At 49.7% G+C, this 26713-nt stretch overlaps 11 protein-coding genes across 11 annotated transcripts; 7 read left to right on the top strand and 4 right to left on the bottom strand.

Moving 5' to 3' along the window:
• Positions 1–172: 172 nt before the first annotated feature.
• Positions 173–637, bottom strand: N7471_000217 (putative C2H2 finger domain protein; the record flags this gene model as incomplete). The annotated part of the gene is made up of 3 exons (XM_057272938.1): positions 173–287; positions 353–532; positions 597–637. 3 exons carry the CDS (start codon positions 635–637, stop codon positions 173–175), a joined length of 336 nt encoding a protein of 111 aa, XP_057141117.1.
• A 1062-nt stretch (positions 638–1699) lies between these two features.
• acoA (aconitate hydratase ACO1) lies at positions 1700–4849 on the top strand. Its single transcript, XM_057272939.1, has 4 exons — positions 1700–1854; positions 1958–1975; positions 2091–2165; positions 2248–4849. The coding sequence occupies exons 1-4, from the start codon at positions 1819–1821 to the stop codon at positions 4468–4470; spliced, it is 2352 nt and encodes a 783-aa protein (XP_057141118.1). The 5' UTR covers positions 1700–1818; the 3' UTR covers positions 4471–4849.
• Positions 4850–5279: 430 nt separating this feature from the next.
• N7471_000219 (Alphaalpha-trehalose-phosphate synthase) lies at positions 5280–8970 on the top strand (the record flags this gene model as incomplete). The annotated part of the gene is made up of 9 exons (XM_057272940.1): positions 5280–5363; positions 5433–5445; positions 5500–5859; positions 5959–6363; positions 7119–7505; positions 7574–7946; positions 7999–8369; positions 8418–8757; positions 8835–8970. 9 exons carry the CDS (start codon positions 5280–5282, stop codon positions 8968–8970), a joined length of 2469 nt encoding a protein of 822 aa, XP_057141119.1.
• Positions 8971–9992: 1022 nt separating this feature from the next.
• Positions 9993–10202, top strand: N7471_000220 (kinase domain protein; the record flags this gene model as incomplete). Its single annotated transcript, XM_057272941.1, has 1 exon — positions 9993–10202. One exon carries the CDS (start codon positions 9993–9995, stop codon positions 10200–10202), a length of 210 nt encoding a protein of 69 aa, XP_057141120.1.
• Positions 10203–14456: 4254 nt separating this feature from the next.
• N7471_000221 (uS17 family ribosomal protein) lies at positions 14457–15209 on the top strand (the record flags this gene model as incomplete). The annotated part of the gene is made up of 1 exon (XM_057272942.1): positions 14457–15209. One exon carries the CDS (start codon positions 14457–14459, stop codon positions 15207–15209), a length of 753 nt encoding a protein of 250 aa, XP_057141121.1.
• A 577-nt stretch (positions 15210–15786) lies between these two features.
• N7471_000222 (WD40 repeat domain-containing protein) lies at positions 15787–17291 on the bottom strand (the record flags this gene model as incomplete). The annotated part of the gene is made up of 3 exons (XM_057272943.1): positions 15787–16971; positions 17032–17197; positions 17254–17291. The coding sequence occupies 3 exons, from the start codon at positions 17289–17291 to the stop codon at positions 15787–15789; spliced, it is 1389 nt and encodes a 462-aa protein (XP_057141122.1).
• Positions 17292–17947: 656 nt separating this feature from the next.
• On the top strand, positions 17948–20860 carry N7471_000223 (putative spindle pole body component; the record flags this gene model as incomplete). Its single annotated transcript, XM_057272944.1, has 4 exons — positions 17948–18007; positions 18075–18283; positions 18361–20770; positions 20825–20860. The coding sequence occupies 4 exons, from the start codon at positions 17948–17950 to the stop codon at positions 20858–20860; spliced, it is 2715 nt and encodes a 904-aa protein (XP_057141123.1).
• A 556-nt stretch (positions 20861–21416) lies between these two features.
• N7471_000224 (DUF3759 domain-containing protein) lies at positions 21417–21927 on the top strand (the record flags this gene model as incomplete). Its single annotated transcript, XM_057272945.1, has 3 exons — positions 21417–21456; positions 21516–21653; positions 21755–21927. Exons 1-3 carry the CDS (start codon positions 21441–21443, stop codon positions 21925–21927), a joined length of 327 nt encoding a protein of 108 aa, XP_057141124.1. The 5' UTR covers positions 21417–21440.
• Positions 21928–22716: 789 nt separating this feature from the next.
• Positions 22717–23851, bottom strand: N7471_000225 (60S ribosomal protein eL8; the record flags this gene model as incomplete). Its single annotated transcript, XM_057272946.1, has 3 exons — positions 22717–23427; positions 23495–23575; positions 23846–23851. 3 exons carry the CDS (start codon positions 23849–23851, stop codon positions 22717–22719), a joined length of 798 nt encoding a protein of 265 aa, XP_057141125.1.
• Positions 23852–24452: 601 nt separating this feature from the next.
• Positions 24453–25235, top strand: N7471_000226 (uncharacterized protein; the record flags this gene model as incomplete). Its single annotated transcript, XM_057272947.1, has 2 exons — positions 24453–24621; positions 24712–25235. The coding sequence occupies 2 exons, from the start codon at positions 24453–24455 to the stop codon at positions 24975–24977; spliced, it is 435 nt and encodes a 144-aa protein (XP_057141126.1). The 3' UTR covers positions 24978–25235.
• A 578-nt stretch (positions 25236–25813) lies between these two features.
• On the bottom strand, positions 25814–26615 carry N7471_000227 (putative AP-3 adaptor complex subunit sigma). The gene is made up of 2 exons (XM_057272948.1): positions 26529–26615; positions 25814–26464 (listed from the first exon to the last, which is right to left on the bottom strand). Exons 1-2 carry the CDS (start codon positions 26595–26597, stop codon positions 25979–25981), a joined length of 555 nt encoding a protein of 184 aa, XP_057141127.1. The 5' UTR covers positions 26598–26615; the 3' UTR covers positions 25814–25978.
• Positions 26616–26713: the final 98 nt, after the last annotated feature.

Genomic DNA, 26713 nt, shown 5'->3' on the forward strand with positions numbered 1-26713 from the left:
CACCGATATGCATGAACGGAATGAGGAAAGTCAACATCAGAACGAGTCTAGATGTATTGTCCTGGAAACTTTTGTGTGTCGATTTGCGTATGTCGATTTGCTGGAAAGGGTATCGTGGTCGCGTAGCAAAGGTTTTGATTTTTATCCCAGAAGGCGAAGCTCAAGCTTCGATTCACTCCTTCATCTCGTCGGGGTTTTCTTCGCGCTTGCCGTTGTCGACGAAACCCAGTCCGATCGCACGCTCGGCAAGCAATTGGCTGTGAGGCTCATCGCGCAGGATACGAAGTCTAAAAAAAAAAATGCGAAGCTGGTCAGCGATGCGACAGAAGACATGGTATCTAAATACACTCACCTCCGCTTGTGGTTCTTGCCCTTGGCGTGCGCCTTGAGGTTGTAGTCGCTCTCAAACCATTTGGAGCACTCCGTGCAGTAGAACTTGCCTAGACCAGGCAGATCTTCCACATCCTTCGAGTCCTTGTACTTCTGGAGGTGACGGGGAGTCTTGATATCCGCGACGACTTGATCGTAGTCTCTATGAGTGTGTTAGAAATGAACGCCAGCGATAGGTATAGGCACAACCCCTAGGGTAGACGTACCTAGTGCGGCGCTTGTTCTTGACTTTCCGGAGAGCACCCATTGTTACTGATAGCCGAAATACCTCGGAGTTGGAGCCGAACAATGGTATCAAAATAGATGCAAGGGAATGAAAATTGGTTATCACCGATTTCCGGAGTAAACGGTGAGGAAAGCGGGTCAAAGAGGCTATGGACAATAGCGAGGTTTGAGATGAAATTTCCGCCGATTGTGGGTCACGGGCAACGATTGAAACGCCTGAGCGCTGATTGGCTGGTGATCAGACACGGCACCTTGGCGGCGATGCGGGATTGCCATTCGGCTCACCTCGGCTCAGTGTGATTTCGTCACCGTACAACTGTGTATTTAATGACGTTTGCATGAGGTATGTTGTTCCGTATATCTAGGTACATAATTCAAGTTCAATACCAAGTCTATATGTATAAAGTACATATGTAGCTTTAGGTGTAGGATATAGTGATGGAAATACTGTTCAGAAAGCACTCTACTGATAGAGCATTACATCGTACTGAGTAGCATCATGAACTAGTAAACACATGTTGATCATTGGCTGAATTCATACATATGAAACCCATAAAATCCACATGCGTCAAGCTGCCCCTTTGCCGGTAGCACGGGGTACAGGCCGAGAGAGTTACATGCCCCAGGTGAGAACACATTGACCTTCCAAAGTCAGCCCTTTGGTCCGAAATGGGGGAACTGGGCGAAGGGGCCTTGTAATTGGAAACTCCGTGATTGGTGGCCGAGTTATATCCGTCACATGCCTTGTATCGGTGTTACGTTCCCGGTACATCCCATGGCAACCACAAAAGGCCACAGATGTTGAATATTGGAAGTTCAGATGGGAAGAGAATATGGATAGAAAAATAATCGGGCAGTATATCCCTTGTACAGCTCATCATCTAGCATTGTAAATATTGAGTAAATATTGAGAATTCTCGGCCATAAGCAGCGTCTATCAAATTGCCCAGCCCTTCTTACCATCCATGGATCGCATGCGGCAGGCTTAGTCCAATACCAGCGTATTGTATCGCCGTGGTAACAGCGGTTACGGCTCTACTCCCGGTCCCCGTAGAATCTTTCTCCCACTCAAAACCAAGCTTTCGTCCTCTTCTTCCTTTTTGATCTCTTCCTCTCTCATTCTACTCTCCACTCTCATACATACTTTGGTGAAGGTGGTTACTAGCTCTTGGATGTGCAATCCCATCTCATAGAGCTTCCATCATGATCTCCACCCGCCTCGCGCGCGCTGGTGCGCTGGTACGTCTTTCTCCCTCGGCTCATTATTGCCACATGGCGATCTACCTGAGTGCCAGTCTTGACTCTTGATGAATGGAAAACTAACTTGTGTTCTCGACTCTAGGCCCCCAAGTTCCGTCTTGTAAGCAGCGACCTCATTGCCAAGCTTCAGCTACACGTGGCGTGGCACATATGCCGACGTGCATGATAGCTCGGACATGGCTTAGACATGCAGTTACTGACTTTTCAATGTATAGCTTGCCGGAACCCGGGCCTTCGCTACCGCCAATGACCCTCTCGACAAGAAGGTCGAGATGACCAACCAGGAAACTGTGAGTGGCTGCCAGCCTAGCGCCCGAGAACCGGGCGTGGAGTACGATTCCAAGCAATAGCGACTAACATATTACATCTCAGGGCCACTACATCAACTACAAGAAGATGTCCGAGAACCTCGACATCGTCCGTTCTCGTCTGCAGCGTCCTCTCACTTACTCCGAGAAGGTCCTGTACTCTCACCTTGACGACCCCCACGGCCAGGACATCCAGCGTGGTGTCTCTTACCTCAAGCTGCGCCCCGACCGTGTTGCTTGCCAGGATGCCACTGCCCAGATGGCTATCCTGCAGTTCATGTCCGCTGGTATGGACCGCGTCCAGACCCCCACCACCGTCCACTGTGACCACTTGATTGAGGCCCAGGTTGGAGGTGAGAAGGATCTTGCCCGTGCCAATGACATCAACAAGGAGGTCTACGACTTCCTTGCCTCCTCTACCGCCAAGTACAACATCGGTTTCTGGAAGCCCGGTTCCGGTATCATTCACCAGATCGTTCTTGAGAACTACGCTTTCCCCGGTGGTCTGATCATCGGTACTGACTCCCACACCCCCAACGCTGGTGGTCTCGCTACCGCCGCTATTGGTGTCGGTGGTGCTGATGCCGTCGATGTTATGGCTGGTCTCCCTTGGGAGCTGAAGGCCCCTAACGTCATTGGTGTCCGTCTCACTGGTAAGATGTCTGGCTGGACCACCCCTAAGGATATCATCCTTAAGGTCGCCGGTCTCCTCACCGTCAAGGGTGGTACCGGTGCCATCATCGAGTACCACGGTCCCGGTGTTGAGTCCCTGTCTTGCACTGGTATGGGTACCATCTGTAACATGGGTGCCGAGATTGGTGCTACCACCTCTATCTTCCCCTTCAACGACCGCATGTACGACTACCTGAAGGCCACCAAGCGTCAGCACATTGGTGACTTCTCTCGCGAGTACGCTGCTTCCCTCCGTGAGGATGAGGGTGCTCAGTACGATCAGCTCGTTGAGATCAACCTCGATGAGCTCGAGCCCCACGTTAACGGTCCCTTCACTCCCGATCTTGCCACCCCTATCTCCCAGTTCAAGGAGGCTGTCAAGACCAACAAGTGGCCCGAGGAGCTCAAGGTCGGTCTGATCGGTTCTTGCACCAACTCCTCTTACGAGGATATGTCTCGCGCTGCTTCCATCGCCCGTGACGCTCTTGACCACGGTCTCAAGTCCAAGTCTCTGTTCACCATCACCCCTGGTTCCGAGCAGATTCGCGCTACTATCGAGCGTGACGGTCAGCTCCAGACCCTCGAGGAGTACGGTGGTGTCATCCTTGCCAACGCCTGCGGACCTTGCATTGGTCAGTGGGACCGCAAGGACGTGAAGAAGGGTGAGGCCAACTCCATCATCTCTTCCTACAACCGTAACTTCACTGGCCGTAACGACGCCAACCCCGCCACCCACGCGTTCGTTGCCTCTCCCGATCTGGTCGTCGCCATGACTGTTGCCGGTACCCTCAACTTCAACCCCATCACCGACACCCTCAAGGGCAAGGATGGCAAGGAGTTCAAGCTCAAGCCTCCCTCCGGTGACGGTCTTCCCGCTCGCGGCTACGATGCTGGCCGTGACACCTACCAGGCTCCTCCCGCTGATCGCTCCAAGGTCAGCGTTGCTGTCTCCCCCACCTCCGATCGTCTCCAGATCCTCGCTGGCTTCCCGGCCTGGGATGGCAAGGATGCCACCGACATCCCCATTCTGATCAAGTGCAAGGGCAAGACCACCACTGACCACATCTCCATGGCTGGCCCTTGGTTGAAGTACCGTGGCCACTTGGACAACATCTCCAACAACATGTTGATTGGTGCCACCAACGAGGAGAACAACGAGGCCAACAAGGTCAAGAACTACTTCACCAAGGAGTACGATGCCGTCCCCGCTACTGCCCGTGACTACAAGGCTCGTGGCGTCAAGTGGGTTGTCATTGGTGACTGGAACTACGGTGAGGGCTCTTCCCGCGAGCACGCCGCTCTCGAGCCCCGTCACCTCGGTGGTCTCGCCATCATCACCCGTTCCTTCGCTCGTATCCACGAGACCAACTTGAAGAAGCAGGGTATGCTTCCTCTGACCTTCACCGATCCTGCCGACTACGACAAGATCAACCCCGAGGACAAGGTCGACCTCCTCTGCACTGAGCTCGAGGTTGGCAAGCCCATGACCCTCCGTGTCCACCCCAAGGACGGTGGCGCCGCCTTCGACATCTCTCTCAGCCACACTTTCAACGAGTCCCAGATGGAGTGGTTCCGCGACGGCTCTGCCCTCAACACCATGGCCCGCAAGGCTTAAACTGCCTTTCTTCCTTCTGTCATGACTCCCCAACAATAAAACCTTCAAGTGTTTCGGTTATGACCGAGACACCTGTGTAAACTACGTTCTCTGGTGTGTCGAACAATTCAGATACATGCTTCTGAAAACCACGGTGTGACACGGCAGCCATTAGATTGGTTGTCTATTGCCCATGTCCCTTTCGCGAGCAAGATACGAGGAGTTGCGCTCTGGGAAAAATTATGAATGAATTTGTGTTTTTGTAGGCCTGATTTCTCGGCCTTGCGTTGATTCCCGATATCTGGGTGGGCTCAATGGATATACTCTTTTTTTGATTTTTACATCACTGTTTTTGTATGTTAGGAATGGCATGCATACACAATTTCTTTTTGTTTTCAAATTGATCCCTTCGTAGGTCGTAGATTCATGTACAAAAGTACGTATTTCAACCATGTCCGGCATAATAGACAGACCATGGACGTCCCACAGAAATACCGTGGGCGCCTCGGACAGATCCAAAGATGAGATAAGCTTACCGAGGCACAATTTCTGCCCCGCGTTAGTTGGACTTCAGTATAAGATTGACTTGGACGCCATCAGATCATTTTATTCCGTCATTGGGTTCGCAAGTTCACCGATTTGGTATCTTCTCAAGTTCACCTCTACATCTCACCACAAAGCATCTATCCGCATCAAACAAGCCTAGAGCATCTTGAATGATAAGTCAACCATCAGTTGACCACTGATTTGCACTTCTAGACCTAGATATAAGGACCAGGTTGTTGAGGATATTCTGCTTGCCATCTACTATACCCATCTCATCTCGAAATATGGCGACCCAGCTCGTCCAACTCCCAGAAGTGGAGCGCCTCAGTGCATCAGTCGTGAGAATTCTAGGCGGAAATCCGGGGAAGGTGAGTGCATAGATGCCATGATGTCACTATAGTACGACAAGCTGATCAATAGCACGCAACGCAATACAGTTCACACTCCAAGGTAAGCATCACACTCCATCCCAACTGAGAACACACACCCTAACCATATACCCAGGCACAAACACATACTTAATTGGCCGCGGCCACCAACGGATCTTAATAGACACAGGCGAAGGCAAGCCCTCATGGGCAGCAAACCTTCAATCCGTGCTCGCAGAAGAAAAGGCAACAGTGCACCAGGCTCTCCTGACACACTGGCATGGCGACCATGTCAACGGGTTGCCAGATCTGCTCAAACTCTGTCCCCAGGCTCAGATTTTCAAACACCAGCCTGATTCCGCTCAAACGGATATCCAGGAGGGCCAGGTATTCTCCGTTGAGGGTGCTACCTTGACAGCATTCCATACGCCCGGGCATACCGTCGATCATATGGTGTTTATGCTCGAGGAGGAAAATGCTATGTTTACGGGTGATAGTAAGTGTGGTTCTTTTACTCCAGCCCTTCTCTTCCCCTCCACTGATAAAAACCATGATATACAATGTCCATCGAGCCATATCTAACCCAAAACTACAGACGTCCTAGGCCACGGCACAGCCGTCTTCGAAACCCTCAAAACCTACCTCAGCAGTCTCCACCGGATGCGCGACCGCGTCTCCTCTGGCCGGGGGTACCCCGGACACGGGGCGGTGATCGAGGACGCCGGCGCGCGGATCACCGAGTACATCAAGCACCGACAGCAGCGGGAAGACGAGGTCCTGCGCGTGCTGCGATTTGGAAAGCTTGATGTCGCGGCTGGCGAGTCCTCGCCGGAGCGCAAGCAGACGTGGACGCCTATTGAGTTGGTCAAGCGCATTTACCGTGACGTTCCCGAGTCTTTGCATTTACCTGCTTCGCATGGTGTGTTGCAGGTGTTGATGAAGCTTGAGGATGAGGGAAGGACGGTTCATGATTCGGACTCGGGGAAATGGAGTCTTGTGAGTGAGAAGTCGGCTTTATGAGATGTATAGATTCCGACATAGTTACATATGTATGCATAGAAATGTCGGTTGTACGGTCTATGGTTTTTATTATCTTTTTGTCTTTTTTTAACTATAAAACTGAGAAGCGTAAAACACATGTAAAAGACATGTAAAAAGACATGTAAAAAGACATGTAAAAAGACATGTAAAAAAGACATGTTAAAAGACACATAAAAGACATCTAAAAAGACGTTAAAAAGACACCCCAAAAACACATCCAAAATACATTCGACGTCAGCACTCTGTCACTCATCTTTCTGACTGGCTCAGGCCAGTTGCACGGTCTGCCAGATGCGGAGTCAGAATGACCACTAAAAAGACCAAGGATCTTCTCTGGAAAGATCTCTTTTAAATCCAAGTTGCATGGAAATATAGAAAGAAATACTTTTCCTTGCTTTTCATATTTTTCCACAGTCCCTCATGTGAGCGATATTGAGGTCCACCGGTAATTCCAACAATTCCAAGAGTGACGTTCGCTCCGGTCCCCCGCTTTGCTCTCACCCTCTCACCTTTTTTTCCCTCTCTCTTCACAGTCGACTTTTTGTTTGATATTACTGCTAGCAGATATCTACATATGGAGATAGATTGCTAATCTGGTGCTCATTCGGAGTAAATATCCCCTTGTTACAAAGGTTGGTTCATATTCGTCATGATCTCCAAGGGTTTCCCCGCCTACGAAATTGACTCTAATCGCATGTTTTATCGGAACTACAGGAGCCCGGCTTGCCCTGTCTACACTAAAGGCCCTTATTCTAATCCCATTAATCACATCCTCCGTTTTCGCCGGCATCCGATCCATCACCATGCATTCCGTCGAGCCCAAGAATGAAGCTCGCCTGCTTCTAGTCTCCAACCGTCTGCCGATCACAATCAAGCGGTCTGATGATGGGAAATATGATTTCTCAATGTCATCAGGAGGTCTGGTCAGTGGTTTGAGTGGCCTCTCAAAATCAACCACCTTCCAGTGGTACGGCTGGCCCGGTCTGGAGGTTCCAGAGCCCGAGATCCCCGTCGTGAAGCAGCGCCTCAAAGAAGAATACGGCGCTGTACCGGTCTTCATTGATGATGACCTGGCAGATCGACACTACAATGGGTTCTCCAGTCAGTTGCTCTTGTTCCTCCCCGCGAAGTCCCTGGAATATACACTAATACTTCGTTATTTCGCATAGACTCCATCCTCTGGCCTCTGTTCCATTACCACCCTGGCGAGATCACCTTCGACGAGTCCGCCTGGGAAGCTTACAAGGAAGCGAACCGTCTTTTCGCGAAGGCTATCGCGAAGGAAGTACAGGATGGCGACCTGATTTGGGTTCACGACTACCACCTGATGCTGCTTCCTGAGATGCTGCGCGAGGAGATCGGCGATAGCAAGAAGAACGTGAAGATCGGTTTCTTCTTACATACACCATTCCCTAGCAGCGAGATCTACCGAATCCTCCCCGTGCGCAATGAACTGCTCTTGGGTGTCCTACATTGCGACCTGATTGGCTTCCACACTTATGATTACACGCGCCATTTCCTGAGCAGTTGCTCGCGTCTACTGTTAGTATACCCTGCAACTGCACGGCGTGGAGTTTATATCTAATCGAATTAGGGGTCTTGCAACTACGCCCAACGGCATTGAATTCCAGGGCAAGATTATCACATGTGGAGCTTTCCCCATTGGTATTGACCCTGAGAAGTTCAAGGAGGGATTGAAGAAGGAGAAGGTCCAGAAGCGCATTGCCATGCTAGAGCAGAAGTTCCAGGGCGTGAAGCTGATGGTCGGTGTTGACCGTCTTGATTACATCAAGGGCGTGCCCCAGAAGTTGCACGCGCTCGAAGTGTTCCTCAGCGACCACCCAGAATGGGTCGGGAAGGTCGTGCTTGTACAGGTTGCCGTTCCCAGTCGACAGGATGTCGAGGAGTACCAGAATTTGAGGGCCGTGGTGAACGAACTGGTGGGTCGGATCAATGGAAAGTTCGGTATGTATTCTGGCTTGGTGTTTTGAACGAAGCTAATTGTCTTTCAAGGCACGGTCGAGTTCCAGCCTATTCACTTCCTGCACAAGTCCGTCAACTTTGACGAGCTCATCGCTCTCTACGCCGTATCAGATGCCTGCATTGTCTCATCTACCCGTGACGGCATGAACCTGGTTGCCTACGAGTACATCGCTACCCAACAGAAGCGCCACGGAGTGTTGGTGCTTTCTGAATTCGCCGGAGCAGCCCAGAGTCTGAACGGCAGTATTATCGTGAACCCCTGGAACACCGAAGAACTGGCAGGCGCCTACCAAGAAGCCGTGACCATGAGCGACGAACAGAGGGCTCTCAACTTTGCCAAGTTGGACAGATACGTGTCCAAGTACACCAGGTGCGTTTCCCTGTCACCCTGCCAACCAGGGCATATCCTTGTTTCTCGTATTTCGTTTCAGACTGACCATTTTCTAGCGCATTCTGGGGCCAATCCTTCGTCACCGAACTCACCCGGATATCAGCCCGCTCTGCCGATAAATTCCAATCCAAGAAATTGGCGGAAACGGATGCAAACGGAGCCGATGTGCCACCCACGACGCAAGACGCGTAATAATCTTTGATCTCTTCCGAGACATGTTGTTCCCAGTTTCCTGGTGCTCTGCAGTTGGAACGGGTCTTTCAAATGAAACTTAGATGGCCTTCACGAACATGGATGAGGCGAAATGTATTTTCCTAGAGGTTTCTTGTTGGTTTCTGCTTTTTCTTTTCTTTCCAAAATTTGATTTCTGTATACAGGTTGGGTTTCCTTCTAGACCAGACTTACATGTATGCTACAGAACATAACTATCGGGCTAACCGAATTCCGACCCGGATTAAGGGTTCCTCCGACTCAGCGGGAGATCCGGGCAGAATGTGACTCCCCATATGGCCGTTATCAAGGAGACACAGCGAACATAGCAAACGAGCCAGACTGGGTCGAGTGTTCCCGGTAGAGTTTCTCTAGGCTGTCACGCGCTCGGTATTACTCTATCTTTACTTTTTTTTCCCTATGGAGCTGCCTCATCACTTGTAACTAGGACTTGGTGGTGTTTGGGAAGCTAGACGGGTTTAACCTTTGATATAACAGGCCCATTTTACTTGGTGATTAAAATAGTATGTCTTATTTTTGTGCAAAGTGTTCCTCAAAGAAAACAAGGCCATCAGACCAGTCACGTGTATGATAATTGATGCTCTATGGGTGCTCTATGGGTGCTCATTCCAGCCTCAGTAATACCCAGTCTCCAATCAGTGAGCAAATCTGATCGCTCAACTGCCGTAATAGAAGGCCTCGCTTTGATCGTTTTGGAGTCCTATCGCTAATTAAGATGACTTTAATTCGACAATCCTTTCGGAAACTCTCCCACCCTGGATATTTGTTGTGTCCAAGGCGGTCCTTCTCCCAGGCCACCTCCCTACCATCGCCTATAGAGGAACAAGGGTCTTCTTATGATCCCAAGAAAATACTACGTCACTCGCATCGAGGAGACCGTCGGGTGGTACCATATCATTTCAAAGCTCAGCTGGGGTGCTAGTTGCACAGCTTGGCTGGCAAAAGATGTTTCTCGGTTGGTCGATTGATCAGATTTCAGTATCATGTCTTTCCTAACACCGCAAAGCTGGCCATGGCAGTCAACCAAATACATAACCTTGAAACCCACCAATCTCGGAGACGAGGAAAAGAAAGCGACAGAAGAAGAGATAACAGTTTCGCAGCATATCGCTGCCTTGCATTCTGCTCACGATAGCCTACGATACGTTCAACTAGTCAAAGAGTCATTCCAGGTGCAAGGACATCTCGGATAACATGCTTGTTTGGTCTTCGAACCATTACGAGAGCCAATTTGGCTTCTTGGAAAACACTTTGGGAGTGTTGGAGTGCCTCCAAACGTTCTGAAGCCTTTTTTGAGGATCTTACTGCAAGGTCTAGACTTTCTCCACTCCGAGTGTCATATCATACTCACTGGTGATTTACTACCCCTCTTCCTTAAGCCTCGCTATTTCATTGACTCTCTAACTGGCCGCAGATCTGAAAGCTGATAACTTCCTTATTGGCTTTGAAGACGCTAATGTTCTCCAACGATATGTCCGCCGCAAAGCTCGATCCTGCACCTCACGTATTTCGGGATGAACGTTCTGTCTATCATTCCAGACCAGACTTTGGACCAATAACGAAGGGGACGGGTTTATTAAGAAATCTAATAGCTACTAGACTTATCCCGTTACGTTCTAAGAGACACTTCTATATCTTAGAAGAACTCGCGAGCTAGACTAAAGAATTAGAATCGGACGTCGTATCCGAGGTCGGCGAATAGCTAGATGCTAGTGGTATATAGAAGTTCCTTAGCGAGAGGATTTTGCACTATAGGAAAATGGCCGCTATTATCGCACTTACGCGTTTATTTCTTCGCTTTAAATTTCGTTCCTCGTTCAATATAAGTACCTAACGAGGCATATATAGGCTTCAAAAAACTAACGAGTATAGACCTCGCCACTAAGTGCATTTGCTTCGGACATGGTCCGGCGTTTCGACGCCAAACTGTTGAGGCTGCATTGTGTCTTAGGAAAACCATGGTCTTTTGAATCTCCGTTAAATTTCAGAAATAATTTGGCCTTAGGCCGTCGAACCGTATTTTCCGTCCATGTTAATCATAACCTTGGAATCCACCACGGTAACAGCATTTCACCAATCAAATTCGAGAGGACTGTTCAGGATTTACCAAACATGACAAAATACTGGGCCCATTATATTGGTAAATGCTTTCTATGATTAAGCGGAAGTATTTAATCTTGTTCCAACGACTTGTTGCACCAGCAGCATCGGCGATCTAGGCTATGTTTAGTGGTGGCCTGCTCTTAATAATAACCACTGTGATTCGTCTAGAAGTCTCTGTAAAATAATTTTGGATTTGGCGTAGTCTCATGGCGGTGACGCACTTCATTTACTTGATATTCAATTTCTAAGTTTTTCGCTACTTGGAAACTGCGTGTGGCGGAGTGCCACGTTCTTGGGGCAACCAGCGCAATAGAGTTTGTGGAGAATTTGGCATATAAGAGTAGGCGCCGCTTCGCAGCTCACTTTGATACTGCAGTATCAACGAGCCGCGCCCTATTGACCCAACTTTTGTCTTCATTCTAAATAGGCGTCTATAATCATGTGGGAATTGGAAAACTTCTTTTCTATCACTAAAGTGAACTTTTCCATCGATCTTACGACTTCTTGTCACTGCGCTAGGCAAGCAATACTTGAATTATGGCAGGTGAAACGGGGCCGATCCACGTGTCTCGCGCTATCGCTATGACGATAGCAGCGTTTTTCGGTATCACCTGTTATAACGTTCTGGAGATTATGATCTCCATTTTCATGACCTTCAAGCGTTACCGAGGGTTATACTTCTGGAGCATGCTCGTGGCCACGTTAGGCATCTTACTCCATGCTATTGCGGTCCTACTCCGCTTTTTCGCACTTGCCCCTAGCTTCCCTATGGCTGTACTCATTGTCATCGGCTGGTACGCCATGGTCACGGGCCAATCCGTCGTACTTTATTCCCGGCTGCACCTTGTCGTCAGCGACTACCGTCGGTACCGATGGGTGTTGTATATGATCATCATAAATTTTTGCGTACTGCACATTCCGGTTTCCATCCTCTTCTTTGGCAGCGGTCTAGGCCATTCAAATTTCCTCGGCCCGTTCAATGTCTATGAGAAAATCCAGCTTGCTGGATTCTCTGCCCAAGAGATCATTATCTCTGGGTTGTATATCTGGGAAGCTTCTCGGGCACTCAAACCGGTTCTCGCGCGCGACGAACGAAGTGGCCATAATGTCATGAAACATTTGATACTCGTCAATATCATTGTCATTCTTATGGATGCTTCGCTTCTTGCGACCCAATATAGCAACAATTTCGAAATACAAACAACGTATAAGACCGTCGTTTACAGCGTTAAGCTGAAGATGGAATTCAGCGTGCTGAACCAGCTGGTCGCCTTTTTAATGAGCAATCGCGACATGAACGTATATGACAGCCAGCAGACTTGCCTGGAGCCCAACAGAGATGGAATGGAGCTTTTCGTCACACCCTATCGTGGCTTCCATCCGGCAAAACAACCCCGACGCTCAGCTTGCAACCTGCCGAGTGAGAATAGAATTCCCTTTGAAACAGGAACTACAGTACTGGACCCTATGTCAACAATACAGGAAGAATACCCGTCCTCTACAGATGGTGAAACGTTGTCTTCTGGTGCGGTGTCCACTATAGGAGGGGTACTATCGCGGCCAAAAAAATCTTTTATATACCCAGCGACAGCGTGACAGAGCTTTACATAGATCTATTTCTTTTCCTCTTGATGAAGAAACAATTTGTGAATGTTGGTTGGGGAATTTGATTTCGAATGCTACTATGTGGGATTACCTCATTGATTACTACCTCAATCGGGTACTTGGAATCCGAAGAGGCTGAAGATGAAATTTATGTGATTGTGCTGAGCACTCCCCAGCACGAGCTTTATTTTAAATGTGCTGTCGCTATGCCCCTCCGCCTGCTGCCGCCTTCTCAGAACCAGGTTTGTATGTAGGTGCGTGTCACATGGGATTTTAGGGTTTTAGAGGTTTGTTTCGAGTTTGGACGGTATGTATAATAATTTAACGACCTAGGACATTTACCCACACAGCCACAGTAATGACGGCAAGCCACAGCTTCTGAAATTTAAATGCGATTAAGGTAATGTTGAGCCATTTCCCGTCCCGGTATGTGTATTTCGTCAGCTTGGAACACAAACGGATTCAATTTGGTCAACGAGTGTGTAACAGCATGTGGAAGCCTTGTTTATTTTGCCTGGTTCATTTTGTGATGGCTAGAAGATTGGGGAGAAATAGGCTGTTCAATAATAAGATTTGAGTAATAAATGGCTCTATTGACATGGTATGCTCAACAGATTTGATGAATTAAAAGTGACCTCCTTGGACGTATGATCAGTGAGATCAGAAAAGACAGATCGCTTGCGTAGATTTCTTTAACTGCATCTTTACTCTGTACTCATCGAACAATTGTGAGGATGACACTGAGGAGCAGTCATACGATCGTGGTGAGGAGGGAATGTGTGTTCCGCCTCAGTTTACCTGGAACTCGTTTGATGTCAGCGGGTGGTAAGGGTGCTCGCCATCTGACTGCCATGTTGACTTGAGTGGTTGTGATCATTTTCTTGTGCTAGTTATGTATGTAAAGATCGAATAATTAGAGACTGTTAGTCTTAAGGCTCGATTAGATCCTCTCTAAGCAACCGGGAAATCAGATCACGATTGATGTTCACGCTATACTTTCTTTTTTCAATTCAACAAACGGTTAGATGGCTGGTAGCTATGTCCAACCGAATTGAAAATGATGGGTCTGTCAATAGGAACGGACAAACCCTCTGTCTAGCAGATAATAAATGGTTTACAAGTGGCCAGTGGTGACGATGGAAGGTTGATATGAACTCATTTCTAGTTAGTCTTACTCCCGTGATTAGGGCAAAGTTCCTTTGCTTCCATGTAGTACCACAATATCCATGGATATTCATCCAATTGACAATCCTAATCCTGTGATGATCATAACATTTATCAATCATATAATAATTCTTGAAGCTATTCACTCTCCGGGCAAAAAACCGCATTGTTGTGATGATCCCAAAAGATCTATGAGGGCCGAGGTAGCGGTTGGAACGGAGTTGAGAAATCTGCTTAGGTGAAGTAGACACTCTAAAGACTTATGCAAGCAGTAAGAAGTGCAGATGAAATCTATACTTATAAATATACTTAAATATGAGGGTTTTGCTATCAAATTGCCCAGTTACTCCTGAGTCCGTCCAAGTTGACGTCTTTATACTAGAGTGCAAACAGTGCAAACATGCTTCCCCGAGAAATTCTCGAAATCCTCAACTGCAAACACCTCAAGCTCGCAACCATTTGGGCGGTCACCATTACCACAAACCATCCGCGTGCTTGACCATCTCCCATCCCTTGTCCTCTCCAATCCCATCCGAATACAATTGGAAGAGCAACCGCCTGCTCCCCTATCAACAATGGCACCAAGCCACCTCCTGCGGGCAACAATGCCTCTCCGAGCCTCACTCACGACATCTCTGTCCCTGACACGCCCCTCAATCCTCCAATCAACCACATACCTCATCACGCCCCTCCGCAATGCCTCAACAACCACCCCAACCCCCACACATCCCAAGACTACCGGCACAGAAACACAAGCGCCCTCCCGACTGCGCAACTACGCCTCCGAGCTGAAAACCGGCACCGTGGTCTCCGTCGGCCGCATGGACCGCACAGTGGGCGTCTGCCACCGCCACACACTCTGGGACCGACACATCCGCAAGTTCTACCCACAGGAAACGCACTACCTAGTGTCCGACCCGCGCAACTCCCTCCGCGACGGCGACATAATCGAGTTCTCGTCCGGCGCGCCCAAAAGCCGGAACGTGCACCACGTCGTCGAGCGCATCATAACCCCTTTCGGCGAGGCCATTGCGGACCGTCCTGCTGTGCTGTCGAAGGAGGAGCGTGAGGCTGAGCGTGAGACGCGCTGGGCGGCCAAGTATCTGCGTCGTGAGTCGAGACGACTTGGTCGTGAGGTGGATCTTGTCAAGGAGGCGGCTAAGGCGGGTGTTCCGGTGCCGAATGGTGAGGTGCTTTCTACTGCGCAGTTGATTCATCGCATTCATGCGGAGAATGAGCGCATCGGGAAGGTTAAGAGGATTGTGCAGGAGAGAGTGGCCGAGGATGAGAGGATTGTGCAGGAGAGAGTGAAGGAGGCTGAGCAATGAGCTGCTGACTTTTACTGAGAAAGTGGCTTTTACTGAAGAATTGTACGTTTAGCTCTTTTTGGGACGGGCTTCAGTATTTGAACTGTCGGATTTGTCCTTTGGCCTCCGTGGTGTTGCATATCGGAGGTTATGTACTGTATTATACCGCTTCAATCTATTTTCATTGGCATTGTGATATGTTGTATTCCTGGGATGGATCTTGCAACCAAAGATAAGTCTAAAGTATGTATGAGAAAGGGAAGAAGGAGAGGAAGGACCCATCAATATCAAAATACAAAAAAACCAACAGTGCACATCATAAACACCGGTTTAGCCTAGACGAAGCTGTCTAGTCCAATCATTTAATCATTCGTAAACAGAAAGAAAGTCACTGGTATCACGGAAGAATAACCAACTCCTTTACCCAGAAACGGCAAACCGTGCCCGTCAAATCCTGAACCCTTCAGCTTGAGGCACCCCAGCGAGAGATGTAGTGGTCCCTCAATGAATTGGGCATTGGGGTTTATTTATCTCAAGCTTTCGGTGTTGCCCTCATCTTCTTTCCCATTGCTCCTCGTTCGGTGCTAACTAAAATCGATCATGCCGCGAAGACCCGGACTTTGAGATCAACACTGCCAGTTGCCAGGACACATCGAATGGACATCTTTGTCGCGTTAGGGTCTTCTTTTGCTTTCGCCCCATTAGGCGCAGCCTCGGCACCGTTCGCACCCTCATTTGCACCGGCATCCTTAACCAAAGGCGGCGCCCATCGAAGCGAACTGATGAAGTGGTCGTGGGCCACGATCGTGCGCACACACTTGCATTCTTGTGTGAGATCCCAGCACCGCATAGTCTTGTCGTCAGATACTGAGAGAAGGTATTTACCACCGGGATGGAAGACCAATGAGCGGACCCAGTTGTCGTGGCCAACAAGTGTCTTGATGCAGTTTCCGCGTGTATCCCAGAGACGGATAGTCTTATCGCGAGAACCAGTAGCCACAAATTCGGCAGACGATGATGCTGGTGGTGGCTTCTTTAGCCCCGCAAGAGCTGCGAAGTGAGGGTAACTTGTTGGCGGAGCGAAGGCCACACACTCGATATAGTGCTCGTGGCCTAGGAATGTTGATTTGGTATCACCAGATGAGATATCCCACAGACGTGCAACTCGGTCATCTCCACCAGAGAAGAGGAACCGGCCGTCTGGCGATGGTGTAACATCTCGAATCCAGTCTCCATGACCCTGCATGGATTTGACACAATATCCAGTTGTCACATCCCATATGCGCAGTGTGAGATCGCGAGAAGCTGAGACTAGCAGGTTTCCTGACATGGGAGACCCTGCAGCTCCAGAAGGAATGAACCGAACCGCTGAAACGCTGTGATCGTGCCCTGGTAGCGTTCGAATGTTCTTATACTCGTCAGCCGGGTCCCACAATTTGATCGTCAGATCTGACGAGCATGATGCAAGAAGTGTGCCTCCGCGCGGTCCACCATAATCGACATCTAACACTGCCCTGGTATGTCCTTTGATTGTGCGTTCTAGTTCACCCAGCTCCCAGTCCCAGATCTTGATTGTGGTATCATCTGAGCCGGAGGCCAATGAAGAGAATATTGGATGGAAAGCCAGGCACGATACTGGCGAGCGGTGCGATTGGAGGTCATGGCGCGCTGGTGCTCGAGGCAGCCAGGAGACTGGGTCTTGGTTTTTGCGATTCAGAGAAGTCGGGGTTGCGGTGTCCAGCTCAGACTGGAGTGAAGCGCATCGTGCTTCCAGATCCATAATCTATACCAAAAATAGCAGGTTAACAAGAGGAAGGCTTGTTGGTATGCTCGGTCCTCGCACCTTTTTCTGTAACCGGACTACGCTCGTCCATTTCTTCTCCAAGAGCCCTTCATATTTCTTTAGTGTGGTTTCGTCGACTCGGATCGAGTCGCCTAGTTCTTCTCGTAAAGCGGCGGAGCTGTGGTGCAAATTCACAGAGGTGAGGTAGGCGATTATTCCTTTATGTCTGTCGCAAAACACCATCAGCGATCACCCCTAAATGAACCAGATCGGGTCACATACAGCTCCTCCGCCTGACGCGACGTGAGAAGTTGGCTCATGATGTTATATGTGCTCTCTGCTCTCCCTGCTTATCCAAATGCGCATGCACCAACTTGGTCCAGAAAACTGCGATGGAGGGGAAGTGGTGGGAGCGGTGTCGGCGACTAAAGGGGAGTTGGGGGGGGGGGGGGAGTTTGGGAGTTGTCGAGTTGGCGAATTGACGAATTGATCCAAAAGAAGTAGAGGAATTGAAGAACAGAGAGAAAGAAAAGAAGAGAAGATAAACATGAAGAGCAAGTTGTGATCCACCGCGGGGAATTGAAAACAATAACTCGCCAAGGCTTTTGTTTACTTTCCTTCAACTTCAACTGTTTATTTTCTTTAACCCCGTGTGTTTTGACTATCTCCCCATCCCTGTCAATATACTTGACACTTTGACTTAGATAATTCATGTTCTAGTCGTCAGTGTCTTATTGAATCAAGACAAGTCTGTCTTTGATACCCTTTGGGCATCAACCCAACACAGTATGATCATCTGAACCCCCCCCCCCGGAGACATCCCCCGAGACCCCCCGCAACACCAACTCAGAACCTTGTATATATTTCTCTGGAACCCTCTTTGATGCCAGGCGCACTTCTGATCGGGCCACAGCAGAACGTGCTGACTCCTTTCCTTCCTAGAATCTGTTGATAGTTCCTGTCCTCGCCCGTCAGAATGGCTGAAGCCACAGAGGACTTCTCCTCCTTACCCTTGCCCGACCGGTTCGCTCACAAGGTGCGCTCATTCCTGCATAACCAGTCCGAGCGATATGATCTCTGAAAAGTCTAACCCCGATATACAGAACTGGAAAGTCCGAAAGGAGGGATACGAGGAAGCGAAAGCGCAGTTTGAAAAGACGCCCGATGAATCACACCCAGTCTTCGTGCCATTCATACAAGATCCCGGCCTGTGGAAAGGGGCGGTTGCAGATTCCAACGTCGCCGCACAGTCAGAAGGTCTTGCAACATACTGCGCCTTTTTGAAATTCGGAGGAGCCCAGGCCTGCACGAGGTGCGTCAACCCCCGGTCCCAGTCGCGACGGACTTCTTGGTTCACCCTACATCCACTGACAACATTCCCATTTACAGGACCCGGACATATACAATTGGCCCAATTGCGGAGAAAGGTCTCCCATCTACACGACCGGCCGGTAAAGCTAGCGCCCAGGAAGCTCTTTTATTATGTGTTGAATTGGATAAGGCCGATCCGGTGATCGAGGAGCTACTACCCATACTATCACACAAAGTACCCAAGGTGGTCGCCGCCTCTCTCGCCGCCTTGACCCTCATTTATCACAACTTCGGCTGCAAGATCGTCGACCCGAAGCAAACTTTGAAGGCGTTAACAAAGGTTTTTGGTCATGCTGATAAAAATGTCCGCGCGGAAGCACAAAACCTAACCGTGGAACTCTATCGGTGGCTTCGGGAGGCCATCAAGCCTCTGTTCTGGGCCGATTTGAAACCTGTGCAACAGGGAGATTTGGAGAAACTATTTGAAACTGTAAAGCAGGACCCCACACCGAAGCAAGAGCGATTCACTCGGGCACAACAAGATGCCATGGCCGCGGCCAGCGCTGCACCAGCAGGCGAGGAGGGTGAAGAGCCAGCCGGCGACGAGTTTGATGAGGAAGAGGATGCGGTGGTTGTTGATGCCTTCGACCTGGCGGAACCGGTTGATGTCATGAAGAAAATCCCTGCCGATTTCCATGATCAATTGGCCTCGTCAAAATGGAAGGACCGCAAGGAAGCGTTGGACGCTCTCTATAACGTTATCAACGTTCCCCGGATCAAAGACGGCCCCTACGATGACATCGTGAGGGGATTGGCCAAATCCATGAAGGATGCCAACGTCGCGGTCGCCACGGTAGCTGCGAACTGTGTGGACGTGTTGGCCAGGGGCCTTCGCAACGGATTTACCAAATACCGAAGCGTCATTATGGCGCCCATGTTTGAACGTTTGAAAGAAAAGAAGACGACTGTCGCAGATGCTTTGGGCCAGGCGTTGGATGCTGTCTTCACCACGACAACCCTTACGGATTGCTTGGAAGAAATCTTTGAGTATCTCAAGCACAAGAACCCACAGATCAAGCAGGAAACTGTCAAGTTCTTGGTTCGTTGCTTGCGCACAACCCGGACAGTACCAGCCAAGGCAGAGCAGAAAGCGATCGCTGATGCCGGCACAAAGCTATTTACCGAGTCAGCCCCGGCAATCCGCGAAGGAGCTGCTGAAATTCTGGGTACATTAATGAAGATTCTGGGTGAACGGGCCATGAACCCGTATGTCGATGGACTTGACGAGATTCGTAAAACCAAAATCAAAGAGTACTTCGGAACCGCCGAAGTCAAGGCCAAGGAACGACCCAAGCCTATTGTGGCACCCCCAAAGCCCGCTGCCCCGGCTGGCAGGAAGGTCGTTGGCAAGAAGCCGGCAACGGGGCTGAAAAAACTAGCCCCTGTAGCCGCTCCGCCTGCCCCAGAAGAACCCCCGGCCAGGCCTGCAGCCAGAGGAATCCCTTCAAAGCTCGGTGCTCCGAAGGCCGGCGGCCTTCCAACTCCTGGATCAGGTCTCAAGCTGCAACGGAAGCTTGCTGGTCCCGGAAGCACTGCGTCGCCATCAAGACGAGTTGCCGCGCCCCCAGAAGAGGATGTGGCTCCCCCACCAGCCGCTCCCAAGTTCGGTCTTGGTCGTGGACTTGCGGGTCGGCCCATTGCCAGACCGTCAGCGCCTGCTGAACCTGCCCCTGCCCCTTCACCTGCCGCCAACGCTATGGCGGCAGCCGAGCGTGCTGAGTTAGAAGAATTACGGGCGGAGAAGGAGAACTTCAACCGAACCGTGGAAGATATGAAGTCCGAGCGTTCAAGGCTCAACTCAACGATCACTGAACTTCAGAACCAGAATGCACAGTTGATTGAGGATCACACCCGCGATGTCTTGAGCATCAAGGCGAAAGAGACTCAACTTGTTCGCGCACGGAGTGATGCGGAAACCGCGGAGGGGAGTGTTCAAAAACAGCAGAGAGAGATCGAAAGATTGAAGCGTGAACTCGCACGAGCACTTCGCGCGTCTGCCATAAGCCCACCTAACGCTACATCCGACGCAGGAAGCATGGGCATGCCAGACACAAACTCCATGTATCAAGACCACATTGGCAACGGCAATGCTGCTTCACGATCTGGTCTTCACATGGGATCCCGATTCGAAAGCTCGCGTCCTCGAAGCTACGCCTCTGCTACTCCCAGTGAGGAGAGGGAGAGGGAGAACAATGGCATGGAATCACCAGGACCCAGCAGTCGCAATGGCGGCCTAGGCCGACGCAACTTGAGCCCTACATATGGCTACTCGGCCGTTGGTAGCCCGACGCGCTCATCCGCCCGAAACTCCAACACAAATTTCACCGAAGACGACCAGCAGCAACCCAGATCTTCTGAACCAGCAGAGAACTGGAAGCGAGCCGCGGAAGTCACCAGCCAACTGAAGGCGAGAATTGAACAAATGAAGGTGAGTGGTTTTTTATCCGAATACTTATGTCTGAACTGGCTAACAAGCATACAGGTACGCCAAGGGCTTTCACGACCTCCTCAACGTTAATGACCAAATGACCGCGATTACGCTTATGCCTCGTCCTTCTTCATACTATACACCTTTTTCGCTTGCTTTTGCTTCAACTCGTGTCTTTAGACGGGGTTTCTCAGTGTCATCATTCATATTGGAAAAAATCGGCGGTGAGCATCTCTGGTCTTCTGGGAGCATAGGGCTGGGCTTTTGGGGTTCTTTGTACTTTTTTTCTCTTATGCTTTGGCGGTGGACCTCTGGATCTTACTGTAATTTCATCATACCAGCCTTGTCTTCTCTTATTTTGCGCTTGAGTATCGGTTCCCGATATTTAGGTTGTCTGATGGTGTAATAAACCTGTTTGTTATTACTATCTTCCTATTTCTCTCTCTCTCCTGGATACTGTTTTACATGTATGTCAGCTCTATGTAGACTAAAGTCGGCGTCGCCTTCTAACTGGTCTGAGGCATATATGCCCCTCAATGATGTGACCGTAAGTGATGGAGTGGCACTAGTGGACGGAGTATAAAACCCACTAGACTACCCCTCTTCCACGTGTCTCACTTCTCATCTCCTCTATCCTCTCTTACCACTTTTCTTAACAATTCAATTCAAAATGGGCTGGTTCAGTGGTGAGTATCCCCTTTATACTTCCTTGATACCAACTTTCCACTAACTCCCATCTACCTAGACGACTCCGACCAGGCTCAGGCCTACAACACCTACAACGGCCAGCCAGAGCACGATCCTTCCGTGATCCACGAGCTGATTGCCGGTGCCGCTAGCTACGAGGCAGCCAAGGCCTACGAGAACCACGTTGCTGAGAACGGTACATATACATATCCTCCCCCTCCCCTCTTTTGGCCATTCGATGAATAGAGCCAGGCCTAGAGGTACAGAAAAGCTAATGCTTCTTCTTATCTGTACTAGGCGAGCCTGAAAGCCACGCAAAGGCCAAGGAGATCCTGGCTGGATTTGCTGGTGCCTTTGTCGACCGTGAGGTTGAGACTAGGGGACTGGACTTCATTGACAGAGAGAGGGTAAAGTACCAGGCCAGAGAGCAGGTTCACGATGCGTATGATTCCAATGGCAATCAGTTTTAGATAGTGAGTGCATATAGGATATGAATATATTCTTGCACCTACATATATTTCATGTAGCATGTGTCGAATATGTTGTTCAGGGGGAGTTACCCCTCAATTTCACCTACTATATATATATACTATGCAGCCTACCCGGTCTTGTAGTATTCTTAAATCTTTAATAAACTGCCATATGGCCTGCTTCTTCAATGCAAGACCGTTTGATAGGAGTATGCAGACGTCTTTAAGATATGTGCCAAGACGGGGCTATCTTTTAGAAAAGACTTGGTATTCTTGGCAGGTGTCGCAGATCCCACACAAGCGAGAGGCGAAGAAAAATCTCGATTGAGCGAAATAGCGCTAATCAAGAGGTACGCCGATCAAGAAACTTGTCTACCATCTGTACATGAACTCTCTTACAGACTACAATTAACCAGGTCATATATTACAAAATACGAAACAGACGACATGAATGCCTAGTTCTGATGGGACTACAGAGACCATCAATAGATTGAACAGGTAGAAAAATGCATTCATGGGTATCTGCAGAAAAGTGGTACATGGGGCCATTGGAGTTCGTGAGAGAAAAATGTGTCTTTTTTGTTAGAACAGGATCCAAAAAGGGCCAAAGGGCTCTTTCGCACCCATCTAAAGCTAAAAGAATTGGCCGTCAATAGATCGTCAAAGCCTTGAACACCTTGTTGTTTCCCATCACAACTTATTATTTTTGAGATCCGAGCGCTTCGATTAGAAAACGATCCCGTCAAACAGACATCAAAGGAAAAAAAGCTGTAGTTACACAAGCTTAATTTAAACCTTGATGGCGGCATCGAGAGCCTTCTGCTTCTTCTCGATGCGGGCGTTGGCCTTGGCGCCCATGATACCACCACCCCAGTGACGGCGGGTCTCCTCGTTCTTGTCGGTGTAACCCTCCTTGATGGCGGAGAGGAGCTTGGCGAACTCGGCCTTGTCCTCAGCGCGGGTCTCGGTCAGGGCGAGAACGGCGGAGGTCTTCTTGTGGACGACTGTGCCGAGACGGGCCTTGCCCTTGACAATGGCGTAGGGGACACCCATCTTGCGGCAGAGAGCGGGCAGGAAGACAACCAGCTCAATGGGGTCAACATCGTGGGCGATGAGGACGAGGGAAGCCTTCTTGTTCTCAACGAGTCCGACGACGTGGTTGAGACCGTACTTGACGTTGTAGGGCTTCTTGGAGACATCCTCCTTCTTCTTGCCCTCGGCGACGGCGGTGGCCTCCTGGACGAGACGCTCCTTCTTCTCGGCCTTGGTCTCAGGACGGTACTTGGAGAGGAGCTTGAAGGTCTGGGCAGCGGTGTTGCGGTCGAGAGTGGCCTGGAACTGAGCGATGGAAGGGGGAACCTTCAGGCGCATGTTCAGGATCTTCTTCTGGCGCTGAAGACGGACATACTCGGGCCACTTGACGAAGCGGGCGAGGTTGCGACGGGGCTGGATGTCCTGGCCGATACCGAAGTTGCGAGTGCGCTTCTCGATAAGGGGGTTCTGTGGAAGAAAGGTTAGGATCTCTCCAGAACTCAATGCACTCCTCAAGTGGAAGAAGAAAACGTACCTTGGCAGTCTTCTTGCCAGCACCAGCCTTGCCCTGGGGGTAGGGCAGAGCGGCGGTCTTCTTTCCGGACTTAGTAGGAGGCTATCATTGAGGAAGAAGATCAGCGTGCTGTTCACATATTGCTGTATCTTCTTTGAACTCTAAGGAGAACATGAGCCAAGCCGTGTTACGGGCATTGACTCCATGCTTCCAGCCAAAATCATCACACGATGCGCGACACATCTCTTTCGAGGCTGTGCGCGATCGGCGGAAATGCTTAGATCAAAGATCTGAAGCATAGCGAATGTCGTGAGACATCGCGGGAACTAGAAGAAGTCTCTGATGTTATCAAGAGACAGTTTATGTACTCACCACCATTTTGTCGACTGGGATTGCGCTGATTGACGGTTGACGGATGAGAAAGGAAAAAGTTCGTGTGGATGCAACTTATGAAGTTTCTGTGGGTCGCGCTAGCGCACTCATGTGACCAGGGCTAGGGCAAGGCGCTAGGGCAGATTTATGTTTCCACGTGACATAAATCACATGACATCGAATATATCTCGAGATTCTGGCAGCAGCGATGGAGGGTACCTTCCTCAGTAACCTACATATTAGTCTTGTGATCTCATATAAACACCAGAAATAAAAAAAAAGTTCCCTGATCTTGAAAATTCCCCTTTAATCCCTTCAAAACAACTTGACATGAACAGAAATGATGTCGAAATACAGCCTTCCATTCGAATGACAGGACGCTAATCATCGGGGGCACGGAAAGATCGGCCCTTGTCTACTCCAACTCTGAATTGGTCATGGCGCCTTTCTTCAGGGTTACCTGTGGACTCCACACCTGGTCAGACCCTCCCCCGATCTACATTGATCCATACATGGCGATTGTATGCTGCGTTATAGAGCTAAACTAATACTGTATCGCAATATAGCAAACCTTGCAAGTATACGCTCAAGGGGAGCACTCGAAGATATGAATGATTCTGGAATCAAGCTGGTGCAGTTCACTCAAGTCCGCGACTGGATTGACGGCCGTTATAGCTGGGCATGTCGCTTCTTCTTTCACGTGCCATACGTGGATGACAACGGCAAGAATACGCATGGGCCATGCGCAAACAACCAGCCATACTGCTTCTGCGTGGGTGAACAACAAGTGGAGTCCTTGAGGTTAGTGGAGATCCCACTTTGAGGCTTCTTTCTAAGGGCTGGGAGCTAATGTCTCGTGTGGATAGTCTTCTTTGCTGTCCGTTCGTTAGCATCGATCCAGTGGCAGACTCTACCTGCCCCACAGGCTTTTTGCTTTTACCAGAAACATTTTACCAACCAAGCACCGCAAGAGTCGCAAAATGACTCAAGAATCCTTTTTCAAAAATGCTGCTCAAGCAACAGTGTATCATTCGACAATACTTTCGATTGTTTCACCCTCTGGGTATACCAGGCCAACAGCACCCTTACTCCAATCGCCAAGATGACGGATTCTCTCAAACTCTCCGCCTAGATGTTATTCTTCGTACCTATTGTCAGATTCGGGGCTTTAGGGGTCTTCCCGTGAATATTTTTTGGGACAAGTACATCATGCATCTCAACTTGAGCTTCCGGGAAAAGAGCCTGGCTGGGTTTCCCGATGAATCTACATTCCCAGGACAAGTGGCAGGAAGCCATCAGCAAAACCATCCTTAGTTTTGCAGTTCGTTCAAGGACTCTCGTCACCATCCCATTTTACGTCGATGTCAGATACGATAGCGATGGAAGCTGGAGCAGAGCTACCAAACGACGTAAATTTGTCCGCCGAAAACGCATATCTCGCCAGGAAGCATGACAGGAAAGGACTGAGGCACTAGGTACCCGGCCGACTTCGATCAGAACGGCCACCTCCGCGCGACACGCATACCCGAAGAACCAGCTCAGTATTTCAACGCCCACGGGTCAGAGCTTTAGCCTGAAGGATGAAAAAAGATGGGTCCCAAAAATCCCGTCTCTTGTTCGAACACCCGGGAACCCACAGCCAAATTATACCGAAAGTTATTTCAGGGAATAGAGTGCACACACAACTGTCAAAGCTCGCCACAAGCGGCATTTTATGAAACAGTGCAGATGAATCTTTCTCTTCGACCCAAGCTCTACCCAACCGGATTAGACCACATGCGGCCCTTTTATCGGATGGGTGTCTTTATCTGGGATGAGTGGCAGAATATCATTTTCGGAGATGGACCCGAGCATGGAGGAAAAGAGAAAGAAGAAGGCAACATACTCGTGAAAAATCCGGGTTTACATACATCGAAGAACATATGTGTATTTGGCTTTTACAGAACTTCACAATGTACAATCACATCACTCAATATATCATTCAAGGGCATCAATAACCGAAAAGTCTAAAACAACGAAAGCAAGTCCAGAATGCGTAACCAGAACGCCTGAGATAGACCAAACCGAACGCAATGGTCCTTAGATCTATCACTATGCAGGTCATTTAAAGACAAAACATTTGTCCTCCATAGATCACCTCCACGCCCCCAACCCAGGCAAAGCCCCACGGCCCAAACTAGTACTAGCAGCCTGAACAGCCTTCTTCTTACCCAGCGATCCCTCCTGGGCACGCACACCAGCAATAATCTTCTCAATATGCGTCTCAACCACAACACCACCAACAATCATCTCACCGAGCACAGCATGCAAAGTCTCATAGCCGAAGATAAGATCCAACTCGCAGACATTCTCGAACATGCGATCCAGCGCCTCGACAAATACCTGAATCAGATCGATCAGAGCGAGCGGGGATTCAGTGGACGTAGAGATCATGATGAACGACAGCGTTGCGTAGGTCCGGTATGTGATCTGGGTGGGGGTATCGGAGGGCCCGGAGGCGGAGGAGCTGGCGCCTTGCGAGAGGAGAGGTGGGAGTGGGAGGAAGTTGCAGGCGCTTGCTGGACGCTGTGCGACTAGACGGTATATTTGCGCGATCAGAGATTGCTGGGTTTGCGTGTCCTGTTTCTGGGGTTAGTTGCGGTTGTTCTGCGCGGGTGTGCGAGTGCTGCGGGGTTCGACTCACCAGCTGTGTGTAGAACTTGGTCAGCCGAGGCTGGCCATTATTATTGAAGACGAGGACTGCGTTGATCATTTTGACTGGTGAGGTATAGAACAACCTTCGAAGTTGGGGAGAAGGTCAGTCTTATCTGGATGCGCCGATAGCTGATGATGCGGTCTTGGCTCGGGCGACTTGCCCCGTGCGCCGAT

This window comes from Penicillium samsonianum (genome assembly GCF_028829775.1).
Source record: "Penicillium samsonianum strain IBT 33392 chromosome Unknown utg000001l_segment0_segment0, whole genome shotgun sequence".
In the NCBI taxonomy this organism is placed as follows: Eukaryota; Fungi; Ascomycota; class Eurotiomycetes; order Eurotiales; family Aspergillaceae; genus Penicillium; species Penicillium samsonianum.